The sequence below is a fragment of the Tupaia chinensis genome, unplaced genomic scaffold (assembly GCF_000334495.1).
Source record: "Tupaia chinensis unplaced genomic scaffold, TupChi_1.0 Scaffold000140_1, whole genome shotgun sequence".
NCBI classification, from domain to species: domain Eukaryota; kingdom Metazoa; phylum Chordata; class Mammalia; order Scandentia; family Tupaiidae; genus Tupaia; species Tupaia belangeri.
This window is the reverse complement of record NW_006159610.1, coordinates 6,702,545-6,716,786: the sequence shown is the minus strand read 5'-3', so window position 1 is coordinate 6,716,786 and position 14,242 is coordinate 6,702,545. Positions and strand designations below refer to the sequence as shown.

Below are 14,242 nucleotides of genomic sequence, written 5' to 3'. Positions count from 1 at the left end.
TGGCTTAAAACTCACACCGGGCGTGTGTGCATGTGTGCCCAGGATCCCGAGAGGAGAATGGAGGAGAAGGGATTGCGGCGTGACCGTCCCCCCTGGGGGGTGATTTCTCGCTTTCTGTCTCTATGTCTCTCTCTGTCTGTCTGACAAGCGCATGTGCCCTATAGTGAAAATCTCTAAAAAAAAAAAAAAAAAAAGAGAGAGACAGAGAGACAGAAAGCGAGAAATCACCCCCCAGGGGGGATGGTCACGCCACAATCTCTTCTCCTCCATTCTCCTCTCAGGATCTTGGGCACGCACGCATACGCACCCGGCGGGAGTTGAAGTCACCGGGTCTGGGACTCGAACCGTGGTCGAATACGTCCAGTGACACAGCCATTACGCTAACTGTTGGTCCCCAAATTTTTATTAAAATAGCTTATTTTTCCTCTTCTGAACATTTACTTAAGAAATACTAATGATAATATATTATACAAACTTGCTAGCATAAATGCAAAAGTAAAAAGTAAGATACATACATATATGCCGGAACATAGAAAAGATTTATGAAGCAAAATGTGGAAAAAGAGCCAGTGAGTGGCTTTATCATAAACAAAGTAGGACTGGAGAGGGCAGACTGGGTTACATTTTTTGGTTTTACTTTGGTTCTTTCTGCATTGTTTGAATTTTCAGTACTGTGCATACATTATTACAATACAAACTTTAGTAATATTTTAAACACATTTCTGATGGAACTTTAATTTTTACTAACCTCCAGAGCTCTCTTGTAGTCACCCAGGTGAAAAGCACAGTATCCAATCCACAAGTTAGTATCCTCTTCTTGCTCCCCAACATGACGTTTGAACTTCAGATTTAAAAATTTGAAAAAAAAATCATGAAAAACTTTGACCAATAAACTCTATTAAAAAGAAAGAAAGTGGGACCAGCAGGTGGCATGGTGGTTAGGGCACTGGACACTCCCATATGGCTGATCACGGTTAGAGTCACAGACCTGGTAACTTGCTTTCTCACTTTCCCTCTCTCTGTGTGTGTGTCTCTCTCTGGTCAAATTAAAATAATTAACTCATTTAAAAAAAAAAAAAGTTATGCTAGGGCCAGGTGCGACTCAGTGGTAATGCAACTGGACTCACATGGGAAAGGTCCTGGTTTGTGCCCCAGGATCTCCCTAGCTTGCTGGTGCATGCGTGTATGCCTGTGATCTGGGCCAGGTGAGAGTGGGAACAATCATGGCATAAGGACCTCAGAAGTCCTACCTCTCTATTTCTGTCTTTCTCTTTCATAGAAGAAAGAAATAAACTTTTTCTAAAATGCTATTTTAAGTTATTGACAAATGATAGGCTATCTAAATAATAGAAACAAGCCAATATACTGCTTAATCAAGCATACACTGACAGTATCCAGCACAATTACCTTCTAATTGTCACATTAATTTACATTTTCAAATATTTTACATTTGCTTTTCTGTATTTACTGATACCTACTCCAGACAGTGTTTGAGCTATCTAACAATTCTGGGTGATATGAAAGGAGCAGAAGTATGTAACATATTTAAAGCCAAATAACTGATGGGTAGAGAGGCTGAATAATGAACCCAGGCCAAACAGCCAGTTCGTGTGGAGGCAGACACTCGAGGCAATGCCTGATCCCAAAGCCATGGTCTCACCCTCTATGGTCTACTGCATTCAACCCACTTCAATGCCTCTCCTCGCACACACATATACTTATTAATAGGTTATAAGCTTTCACTGAGACTAGCAACTAAATCATTCTAATACCCTTGAACAGGCTAGCTTATCAGCCTACAAGAGTTAAGGATGTCCAAAAGACTGGTCTCATTCATGCCCACTGTGAACAAATATTTGTGAATCTTCAGCCAACAAAAGTTAGTTTAGAGAAAAGAATAGGCTTCTAAAGGAGATTCTGAATTACCATTCTACTGGGTAATAAAGAGAGAATCAAGGGACCAGTAGATGGCGTAATGATTATGTCTCTGGAGTCCCACATAGTTGACCATGGTTCGAGTCCTGGACTCGATGACTTCAGCTTATGCGGGGTGCATGTGTATGCGTGCCTGATATCTTGAGAGGAGAATGGAGGAGAAGAGATTGTGGTATGGCCATCCCTCCTGGGGGATAATTTCTCCCTTTCTGTTTCTCTGTCTTTCCAGCAAGTGCATGTGCCCTACGGCAAAAATCTCTCAAACGAACAAACAAAAATAGTAAATTAATACAGATTTACAGAAAATTGCTACTGAACTGTGAGTGTCCTAGTCATTACAAAGCAAAGATATCCTTTGATACTTTCTTACCTGGGATATGAATTTACTGCTATAGGGCACGTGCACTCACTGGAGAGACAGAGAAAGACAGAGAGAAATCAATCCCCAGGAGGATGGTCATGCCTCAGTCCCTTCGCATGTTTTCCAAGCTGTTGGGTCCAGGACTTGAACCGTGCAGTCAGCCATGTGGGATCCAGCCACCACAACCTCCAAGCTATCTGCTGGCCCCATGAATTGTACACTTCATTTTTTTGTTTTGAACACGTTTTTGCCTTAGGGTGCGTGTGCTCTCTAAAAAGACAGACAGAAGGTCAGAAATCACCCCCAGGTGGGATGGCCATACTGCAATCCCTTCTCCTCCATTCTCCTCTCAGGATTTTGGGCATGTATGCACACGCACCCAGTGTGAATTGTGGTTGACCATGTCCAGTGGGAGTCCAGTGACGTAACCATTACACTATCTGCTGGTCCCAGCTTGGATAAATTCTTACCTGAGGTCTTCATAAATTTTGCCCCCAGAATTTCTTGGAGTCATAGGAGAAATCAAGAATTATCTTCACCTCCAATTATGCAGCTCCCACTCCCAGTAGCACAGCACTCTAGCTGGCTACTTAGGAGTAGTGTTTGGAAAAATGATTGTGGTACAACACAATCAGACCACATTCTCAACAAACACACTTCATCTTTTGGTGTGCCCCTATAGCATGTGCATCCCACAGAGCAATCTTCCCCCCAAATTATGCAGCTCCCACTCCCAGTAGCACAGCACTCTAGCTGGCTACTTAGGAGTAGTGTTTGGAAAAATGATTGTGGTACAACACAATCAGACCACATTCTCAACAAACACACTTCATCTTTTGGTGTGCCCCTATAGCATGTGCATCCCACAGAGCAATTTCTCAAAGTGCAGTCTCCTTGGACCAGTTACAGAAACATCAGAGAGCCTGCCTAAAATCCAGACTCTGAACACCACTGGGACTAAAAAAATCAGAATCCCTGAGGGAAGGAACTATGGAATATACATCTTAGTCAATATCCTAGGTAATTCCTTTGCTCATTAAATGATAAGAACTGGGGCCAGCAGATAGCATGGTGGTTAAGGCTCTGGATCCCACAAGGTCAACTGTGTAGTTCAAGTCTCAGACCCAGTGGCTTGAAAAACACACTGGGGATGTGTGCCCAAAATCCCAAGAGGAGAATAGATTGTGGTGTGGCCTTTTCCATGGGAAGTGATTTCTCATTTTCCTTCTCTGTCTTTGATAAGCGCACATGGCCCGTAGTACAAAGAGAGTGTGTATGTGTGTGTGTGTGGGGGGGGGGTGAGGGGGTGGGAGGGAAACTGTCACTGACAGTATCCAGCACAATTACCTTCTAATTGTCACATTAATTTACATTTTCAAATATTTTACATTTGCTTTTCTGTATTTACTGATACCTACTCCAGACAGTGTTTGAGCTATCTAACAATTCTGGGTGATATGAAAGGAGCAGAAGTATGTAACATATTTAAAGCCAAATAACTGATGGGTAGAGAGGCTGAATAACGAACCCAGGCCACACAGCCAGTTCGTGTGGAGGCAGACACTCGAGGCAATGCCTGATCCCAAAGCCATGGTCTCACCCTCTATGGTCTACTGCATTCAACCCACTTCAATGCCTCTCCTCGCACACACATATACTTATTAATAGGTTATAAGCTTTCACTGAGACTAGCAACTAAATCATTCTAATACCCTTGAACAGGCTAGCTTATCAGCCTACAAGAGTTAAGGATGTCCAAAAGACTGGTCTCATTCATGCCCACTGTGAACAAATATTTGTGAATCTTCAGCCAACAAAAGTTAGTTTAGAGAAAAGAATAGGCTTCTAAAGGAGATTCTGAATTACCATTCTACTGGGTAATAAAGAGAGAATCAAGGGACCAGTAGATGGCGTAATGATTATGTCTCTGGAGTCCCACATAGTTGACCATGGTTCGAGTCCTGGACTCGATGACTTCAGCTTATGCGGGGTGCATGTGTATGCGTGCCTGATATCTTGAGAGGAGAATGGAGGAGAAGAGATTGTGGTATGGCCATCCCTCCTGGGGGATAATTTCTCCCTTTCTGTTTCTCTGTCTTTCCAGCAAGTGCATGTGCCCTACGGCAAAAATCTCTCAAACGAACAAACAAAAATAGTAAATTAATACAGATTTACAGAAAATTGCTACTGAACTGTGAGTGTCCTAGTCATTACAAAGCAAAGATATCCTTTGATACTTTCTTACCTGGGATATGAATTTACTGCTATAGGGCACGTGCACTCACTGGAGAGACAGAGAAAGACAGAGAGAAATCAATCCCCAGGAGGATGGTCATGCCTCAGTCCCTTCGCATGTTTTCCAAGCTGTTGGGTCCAGGACTTGAACCGTGCAGTCAGCCATGTGGGATCCAGCCACCACAACCTCCAAGCTATCTGCTGGCCCCATGAATTGTACACTTCATTTTTTTGTTTTGAACACGTTTTTGCCTTAGGGTGCGTGTGCTCTCTAAAAAGACAGACAGAAGGTCAGAAATCACCCCCAGGTGGGATGGCCATACTGCAATCCCTTCTCCTCCATTCTCCTCTCAGGATTTTGGGCATGTATGCACACGCACCCAGTGTGAATTGTGGTTGACCATGTCCAGTGGGAGTCCAGTGACGTAACCATTACACTATCTGCTGGTCCCAGCTTGGATAAATTCTTACCTGAGGTCTTCATAAATTTTGCCCCCAGAATTTCTTGGAGTCATAGGAGAAATCAAGAATTATCTTCACCTCCAATTATGCAGCTCCCACTCCCAGTAGCACAGCACTCTAGCTGGCTACTTAGGAGTAGTGTTTGGAAAAATGATTGTGGTACAACACAATCAGACCACATTCTCAACAAACACACTTCATCTTTTGGTGTGCCCCTATAGCATGTGCATCCCACAGAGCAATTTCTCAAAGTGCAGTCTCCTTGGACCAGTTACAGAAACATCAGAGAGCCTGCCTAAAATCCAGACTCTGAACACCACTGGGACTAAAAAAATCAGAATCCCTGAGGGAAGGAACTATGGAATATACATCTTAGTCAATATCCTAGGTAATTCCTTTGCTCATTAAATGATAAGAACTGGGGCCAGCAGATAGCATGGTGGTTAAGGCTCTGGATCCCACAAGGTCAACTGTGTAGTTCAAGTCTCAGACCCAGTGGCTTGAAAAACACACTGGGGATCTGATGGGTAGAGAGGCTGAATAACGAACCCAGGCCACACAGCCAGTTCGTGTGGAGGCAGACACTCGAGGCAATGCCTGATCCCAAAGCCATGGTCTCACCCTCTATGGTCTACTGCATTCAACCCACTTCAATGCCTCTCCTCGCACACACATATACTTATTAATAGGTTATAAGCTTTCACTGAGACTAGCAACTAAATCATTCTAATACCCTTGAACAGGCTAGCTTATCAGCCTACAAGAGTTAAGGATGTCCAAAAGACTGGTCTCATTCATGCCCACTGTGAACAAATATTTGTGAATCTTCAGCCAACAAAAGTTAGTTTAGAGAAAAGAATAGGCTTCTAAAGGAGATTCTGAATTACCATTCTACTGGGTAATAAAGAGAGAATCAAGGGACCAGTAGATGGCGTAATGATTATGTCTCTGGAGTCCCACATAGTTGACCATGGTTCGAGTCCTGGACTCGATGACTTCAGCTTATGCGGGGTGCATGTGTATGCGTGCCTGATATCTTGAGAGGAGAATGGAGGAGAAGAGATTGTGGTATGGCCATCCCTCCTGGGGGATAATTTCTCCCTTTCTGTTTCTCTGTCTTTCCAGCAAGTGCATGTGCCCTACGGCAAAAATCTCTCAAACGAACAAACAAAAATAGTAAATTAATACAGATTTACAGAAAATTGCTACTGAACTGTGAGTGTCCTAGTCATTACAAAGCAAAGATATCCTTTGATACTTTCTTACCTGGGATATGAATTTACTGCTATAGGGCACGTGCACTCACTGGAGAGACAGAGAAAGACAGAGAGAAATCAATCCCCAGGAGGATGGTCATGCCTCAGTCCCTTCGCATGTTTTCCAAGCTGTTGGGTCCAGGACTTGAACCGTGCAGTCAGCCATGTGGGATCCAGCCACCACAACCTCCAAGCTATCTGCTGGCCCCATGAATTGTACACTTCATTTTTTTGTTTTGAACACGTTTTTGCCTTAGGGTGCGTGTGCTCTCTAAAAAGACAGACAGAAGGTCAGAAATCACCCCCAGGTGGGATGGCCATACTGCAATCCCTTCTCCTCCATTCTCCTCTCAGGATTTTGGGCATGTATGCACACGCACCCAGTGTGAATTGTGGTTGACCATGTCCAGTGGGAGTCCAGTGACGTAACCATTACACTATCTGCTGGTCCCAGCTTGGATAAATTCTTACCTGAGGTCTTCATAAATTTTGCCCCCAGAATTTCTTGGAGTCATAGGAGAAATCAAGAATTATCTTCACCTCCAATTATGCAGCTCCCACTCCCAGTAGCACAGCACTCTAGCTGGCTACTTAGGAGTAGTGTTTGGAAAAATGATTGTGGTACAACACAATCAGACCACATTCTCAACAAACACACTTCATCTTTTGGTGTGCCCCTATAGCATGTGCATCCCACAGAGCAATTTCTCAAAGTGCAGTCTCCTTGGACCAGTTACAGAAACATCAGAGAGCCTGCCTAAAATCCAGACTCTGAACACCACTGGGACTAAAAAAATCAGAATCCCTGAGGGAAGGAACTATGGAATATACATCTTAGTCAATATCCTAGGTAATTCCTTTGCTCATTAAATGATAAGAACTGGGGCCAGCAGATAGCATGGTGGTTAAGGCTCTGGATCCCACAAGGTCAACTGTGTAGTTCAAGTCTCAGACCCAGTGGCTTGAAAAACACACTGGGGGTGTGTGCCCAAAAACCCCAGAGGAGAATAGATTATGGTGTGGCCTTTTCCATGGGAAGTGATTTCTCATTTTCCTTCTCTGTCTTTGATAAGCGCACATGGCCCGTAGTACAAAGAGAGTGTGTATGTGTGTGTGGGGGGGGGGGGGGTTGAGGGGGTGGTGAAGAACTGCTGTCATAGAGATTTGAAATATTTTCTTTTTCTTTCTTTCTTTCTTTTTTTTTTTTTTTTTAAGTTTTTGCTATAAGGTGTGTGCACATAGTGGAGAGAGAGAGAGAGGGAAAAAGAGAAATCACCCTTGGGAGGGTATAGCCATGCCACAATCCCTTCTCCTTTATTATTCTGGATTGGGGTATACACGTACATGCACCAGGTGTGATTTTCAAGCTGCCAGGTCTGAGACTAGAACTGGTGTCAGCCATGTGAGAGTCTAGCACCTTAAGCACCATGCCACCTACTGGCCCCTGAAATATTTTCTAGAGATATAATACTTTCAAAACTAAGCATGGCAGGGAACCAGCAGTTAGCGTAATGGCTATGTCGCTGGACTCCCACGTGGTTGACCACGGTTCGCGTCCCGGACCCAGTGGCTTAAAACTCACGCCAGGCGCGTGTGTGTGCGTGCCCAAGATCCCAAGAGGAGAATGGAGGAGAATGGAGGAGAATGGAGGAGAATGGAGGAGAAGGGCTCCATCCCCCCTGGGGGGTGATTTCTCGCTTTCTGTCTCTATGGCTCTGTTTGTCTGGCGAGCACATGTGCCCTATAGTAAAAATCTCTCCAAAAAAAAAAACTAAGCATGGCATAATTATTTAAATTTGACCAACACTTTATAACATATAGAGATAAATCATAACTTAATCAAGGGTTGAGATAAACAATGTGTGAAATGACACTGCATTAAATATCTCTTTACATTTTAAGTTGGATTCACCATCAGTGGAACTAGACACAACCAACGGTGGCCATCTAGGAGGAACTTTTTTAGTTCATTTTTCACCAGGTTTCTGGAATCTAGAATCTGTACTTGGTTAGATTTACTGCAGAGTTTTTGAAGAAGCCCTAGAATGCACCCACCTGTTTCAACAGTGTAACAACCAGCAGTCACTCACTTATCTGTTGGGATTCAGAACTGATACTCAAAGATTGGCATTTGACATCCTGAATTGGAGAAACTACTTCAGAAATCTCTCCCTGGTCTTTTCCCCAGTCCCTACCTCTTGACTATCTTTGATCTTTTTCTCTCCTGAAATAAAGGGAAGGACATTACTCTATATTCCACTATCGACCGGTAGACCAGTTGGCCAAAGAAGAAAACAATTACCTTGGGACCAGCAGTTAGTGTAATGGCTATGTCGCTGGACTCCCATATAGTCGACTGTAGTTCAAGTTCTGGACCCAGTGGCTTAAACTCATGCCGGGCGCGTGTGCGTGCATGCCCAAGATCCGAGAGGAGAATGGAAGAGAAGGGATTGCAGCGTGGCCATCCCCTCGGGGGTGATTTCTCGCTTTCTGTCTTTCTGGTGAGTGCATGCGCCCTGTAGCAAAAATCTCTCCAAAAAAAGAAAGAAAGAAAGAAAGAAAGAAAGCAATCACCTTTTAGACTCCTCCCTAAGTCTCATTACCTAAACTCATATCTAGGAAAGAATTCTTCTTAGATATGAAGGAATGTCGACACATCTGGAGAGATTTTGTTACAAGCTATTGTCTGTCACCTGGACCCATGCTGCTACCAGGGAGAATAATTTACTCACCATTGTCTGAGCATTGGACCCATTCTTTCACCTAAAAATCATTTACAGTTGCTGAATGCTTTTTTTCCTCTCTCTTATTAGGAAGGTGTGTAAGCCACAGCAATGGCTCTTTTAGCTCATCATATTCTATAGCTCCAATATACAAATGCATACATTAAAGTAAACCTGAAGGCCTTTTCTTTTCTTTTTTTTTTTTTTTTAAGGGAGATATTTGCTATAGGTCCTGTGCACTCACTGGAGAGACAGAGAAAAACAGGAAAGGAAACGTCAACCTCCCCTCAAGGGGGATGGCAATCCCTTCTCCTCTGGGGAAATTTTGGGCATGCACGCACACATGCCCGCGTCAGTTTTAAGTCACTGGAGATCCGGGACTTAAATCGGTCGACTATGAGATTGGACTATGAGATTTAACGTGGTCGGGAGAGGTAACCATACAGCCATCTGCGGGTCCCATGTCTTTCTCTTATTATCGGTCTACGGTCCATGAATTTCAGCAGAACCTTACAGATTGTGGGGGAGGGAAGGGAATTTTCTGTGCTCCCACATGCATCTATAGTCTGGGAATTGCCTCCTAAGAAGCAGCATCTTTGGACATTACCTCCAACAGGGTAATAGCTCCAGTGAAATCTCTCTGCGAAAGTAGCTCCTCTAGTTTTGGAATCTTCCTACCTTTCTTCTTTCTTTTGTCAGGGTGAGGTAGGTCCCCGCCTACAGCAGGTTTGGCCCTTGACAGCATCTGTGAGGGAAACAAAAATAGCTGTGCGGTCCAATTCCGATGATCAGTTCTAAGATGAGTGACATCTCCACGATTTACAAGTCAAATGCTTAACAAAACCGCAGAGAAGCCTATTCAAACGCTTCCCGTAGCACATATTTTACTAAAGGGACCACCACCCTGTGCCCGAGCTAAACTCAATAGCTACCCGCAACTTCATCTCCTCGGATTGGAGGGCCACAGGGGACGCTTTCGCGCGGATTTGGTCATCTCAGCCTCCCCCATTCCACGCTCAGCTCAGGTGTGAGGAGACGGAGAAGGCAGAGAGGGGACAGCTGCATCCCTGTTCCCGAGGGAACACGAGGGCAGGGGAACCAGTCTCAGCAGACACACCCAGACACCCAGAAGTGTGCAGGGAAATTACTCCCGTCTCAGGACCTACTCAAAGTTCTCCCTCACTATTTAGAGTCACTGACCATCTTGGCGTCGGTCTTGGGAGCCCCTTCCGCAGGCAGACAGCACAGGCCGCGCCAGGGCGCGTCGCCGCATCCACACAGCACACTCTGTCTCCACGGCAACCCCGCGGGGAGGCGGGTCCGCCCCGCAGAAGAGCTCGCCCCAGAACCGGTGCTCTCCGCTTTTTAGTTCCGTGCCGCTGGAACTGAAGTATTCGTGGTCTGTACTTAGAGCAAGTTTGTGTCTCTATTTGTACGTTTACCTTAAGGAAATTCGAATGGGAATGGCATTGTTTTTTCAAATGCAGATTTCTTGGGAAAGGTAATTTTTAAAGGCCACTTCCGTTTTGGATCGTGCTGGGTTCCCTAGCAACCCCCAGTACTGTCCAGCGCGGGATCTCTGTCACCTGCTGCTGCGGAAAGGTCCTAGAAAAACATTGCTGCTGCACCAAAGCAGTTGATATCGGAGGCGGCGGTGCACCCAATTTCTTATTTCCTTATTACACACAAAATATCGAAATAAGTATTTGTTGATTGGACTTTATCTTACTCTAAACCTCGTTCATGAGGCTGCAAGGGTAGTCTTTAAAAATCACGGAATGCAGAAATGTTAGAGCTGAAACGGACTTTAAAAGACATCCGGTCAATCCGCTCAGGATTAACAGACTAAAGAACGAACAACTTGTTAGTTAACGAACAACTGGGGCGATATGAAGTAATCACCCGGGTATAAGTCATAATGGCATAGCTGAATCACATTATGTACCTCCCTGAATAACGCACGAATACCACAAGCTCACGGAACATGTGTATACTTAGACTCTTATGTACTCATCACGCCCCAGGCGCCGGCTTTTCCCCGCCCCACAATCACTTGGAGAGTAAATGAGTAACTATGAATTTTGACTCACTGACGTATCTACTTTTGTGTGTACACAAATGTCAGTATTAAAGACACGTCCAGACAAGCATGTACATAGGCTTCAGAGATGCACACATTGACTAGCACTGTATGATACTTAGAATGTTTTTGGTTCCAAGTTTCAGAAAAAAAATTTTTGGAGAGGTTTTTGCTACAGGGCATGTGCGCTCGCCAGAGAGAGAGAGAGAGAGAGAGACAGAAAGCGAGAAATCACCCCCTTCTCGTCCATTCTCTCAGGATCTTGGGCATGCATGCACACGTGCCTGGCATGAGTTTAAGTCATTGGGTCCAGGACTCGAACCGTAGTCGGCTACATGGGAGTCCGGCGACATAGCCATTATGCCAACTGCTAGTCCCCAGAAATATTTATACTTTTGGTTGAATGTAAAACAAAATTATTGTGCTGGTTCTGCACACCAGTGGTAATGCGATGCTCAAGAGAAGCCAAATCCTACATGGTGACCACAGTTCTGGTCCTTCCCTGGGTCGTCCTGAACACATATAAGGAGTATCCAAGATCCAGCAGATGGGAGGACTGGAGGAAGGGGATCACTGGGTGACCAGATCCTGTGGAGGGTCTTCTCTCTCGCTCTCTCCCTGCTCCCGCTCTTATCTGCATGCACATGTGCTATCATGAATAAAGAAAAAAAATTTTTAGCTTGTTTTGACAGAAAATATTCTATTTGTTTTTTTAAAAGAATTCTTTTATTTAATTTTATCCATTGTCATTATTTTATGTTTTCAAAGTTGACCAGAGAAAGACAGAGAGAAGGAAAGTGAGAAAGGAAGCTGCCAGAGCCAGGACTCGAATAGCCATGTGGGAGTCCACCTCTTTAAACATCATGCTATTTGTTTATTTTTTTAAAGAATTATTTATTTAGTGGGACCAGCAGTTAGCATAATGGCTATGTCACTGGACTCCCACGTAGTCAACTGTGGTTCGAGTCCTGGACCCGGTGGCTTGAACTCACTCCAGGCGCGTATGCGTGTGTGCCCAAGATCCTGAGAGGAGAATGGAGGAGAAGGGATTGCGACGTGACCATCCCCCCTGGGGGGTGATTTCTCGCTTTCTGTCTCTCTGTCTCTCTCTTCTGTCTGGCGAGCGCACACGCCCTATTGCAAAAACCTCTCCAAAACAAACAAACAAACAAATGAAAAATTAATTCGTTAGTTAGCTCCTTTTTTTTTTTTTTTTTTATTTTACCCGGAGAGGGAGGAAACGGACAACAAGTCTCCAGGTCCAGGACTTGAACTGCTATTGGCTATCCAGCACCTTTAATCACCATGCCACCTGCCAGCCCCGACAGGAAATAATCTATATCCATTTTTTGTGACAGTTTAATTAAAATAATGTTCAATCAGGGCAGCAGGTGGCACAGTGGTTAAGGAGGCTGGACTCTCACATGTTAGACTATGATTAGAGTCCTGGACCTGGCGGCTTGCTTTCTCACTTGCCTTCTCCCTCTCTGTCTCTTCCTGGTCAATTTCAAACTATAAAATAAAATAAAATGACAATGAGTAAAATTAAATAAAATAATTCTTTTTTAAAAAAAGAAATAGCATTCAACTATCAAATCCATCCTTTTAAAGTGTACAGTTCATGGGATCAATAGACGGTGTAGTAGTTATGTCACTGAACTCCCACATGACTGACTGCCGTTCGAGTCCAGACCCGGTGGGTTGACAATTCTGCCCAATGCCGGTGGTTTGACAATCATGCCCAATGTGTGTGCACGCATGCTCCAGATCCCGGGAGGAGAATAGAGGAGATGAAATTGTAGTATGGCCATTCCCCCTGGGGGGTGATTTCTCACTATCTGTCTGTCTGTCTCTCCGATGAGCACATACACCTTAAGGCAAAAATCTCTAAAATAATAATAATAATTTAAGTATACAATTTATGAGGCTAGCAGATGGCATGGAAGTTTGGTTGCTGGATCCCACATGGCTGACTACGCGCTTTGAGTCCTGAACCTGACAGCTTGGAAAACATGTCAAGTGTGTAAGCCCAGAGTCCCAAGAGGAAGGCAGAAGAGAAGGGATTGAGGCTTGGCCATCCCCTGGGGAGTTGATTTCTCACTCTCTCGAGAGAGTACACCTGTTCTATAGCAAACTAAAAAAATTTGAAAGTGTACAATTTCGTAGCTTTTAGCATAGGGTATTCTTAGTGTTATGTACATATTACGGCTATCGAATTCCAGAACATTTTCATCACCCTCAAAAGAAACCCGACTCCCATCAGCAATCATTCATCATTCCCCCTCCCTGAAGCCTCTTTCTTTATGGGGTTTGCGAATTCTGAACAGTTCATGTAAATGGCTTCATATAGTGTGACTCTTCATGTCTGGCTTCTTTCACTTACCGTAACATTTTCAGGGTTCATTCATGTTAACAGCATGTATCGGTACTTGGTTCTTTTCCATAGCTGATTAATATTCATTGTAGAGATAAGCCACATTTTGTTTAAATCTTCATATTATTTAAAGCACTTGATGCATGGAAATGCTCAGGGCCGGGCGGTGTTGCCTTAGTACCATCCAGTGCATGGAGTTCAGGCACAGCCTCAATCCTGCCCATCCCGGGTGGAGGAGTACTTGAGAAAGAAGCCCAAGCCAAGAAAGAGCTCTTAGACGTAGCCTGCTGCTGACCCTCTCTGCTTGCCATGCCCAGTCCTGCCCTGACTTTCATGCCCCGGTTTCAGGAGATCCCGATTTCTCTGTTATCTCTCTCCAGTGACATCTAACTCGCTAACTTGTTGTAACTCCTACTCCCTCTCATCTGCTCTCTTCATTTAATCAGTCTTCTGGTCCTCCAGTAGACGTGATTGCCTACCCTGTGTCCTCAAGCAGTCCACATACTTAGTGGCTTACAGTGATCAACACTCTTATCTTCCGCAGTTTCTGCTGAGTAGTCAGAAGTCCTGGATCAGTCAAGTCAGCCAGGGTGGGGTTGTAGTCATGTCATGTCGAGACCGGGGTTGAAGCGTCTCCTTCCTCTTGGCTCACCCACACGCTGGGGTAGTTAGCACTGGCTGTTGGCAGGATGGCATAGTTACCACATGGACCACAGGGCCATTTGGGTATTCCTACAACATAACAGTTGGCTTCCCCAGAGTGAGGAACCCTAGAAGCAAGGAGAAAAACACAACGTTTCTTATGACCTGACCTTG

At 44.5% G+C, this 14,242-nt stretch overlaps 1 protein-coding gene across 2 annotated transcripts in view; it reads right to left on the bottom strand.

Annotated features, from left to right (window-relative positions):
• IFT56 (intraflagellar transport 56) overlaps positions 1-10,276 on the bottom strand; it is a 68,462-nt gene extending 58,186 nt beyond the window's left edge. Inside the window, exons 1-3 of one of the 2 annotated variants that reach the window (XM_006145033.3) lie at positions 10,173-10,276; positions 9,580-9,717; positions 749-841 (exon numbers count right to left, since the gene is read on the bottom strand). In XM_006145033.3, coding sequence (XP_006145095.1) covers positions 749-841; positions 9,580-9,717; positions 10,173-10,175 — 234 coding nt within the window. In that variant the 5' untranslated portion in view covers positions 10,176-10,276. Of the gene's footprint in view, positions 1-748; positions 842-9,579; positions 9,718-10,172 lie in introns of those variants that run through there. The other variant, XM_027770503.1, reaches the window with a different exon arrangement.
• Between the last annotated feature and the right edge of the window lie 3,966 nt (positions 10,277-14,242).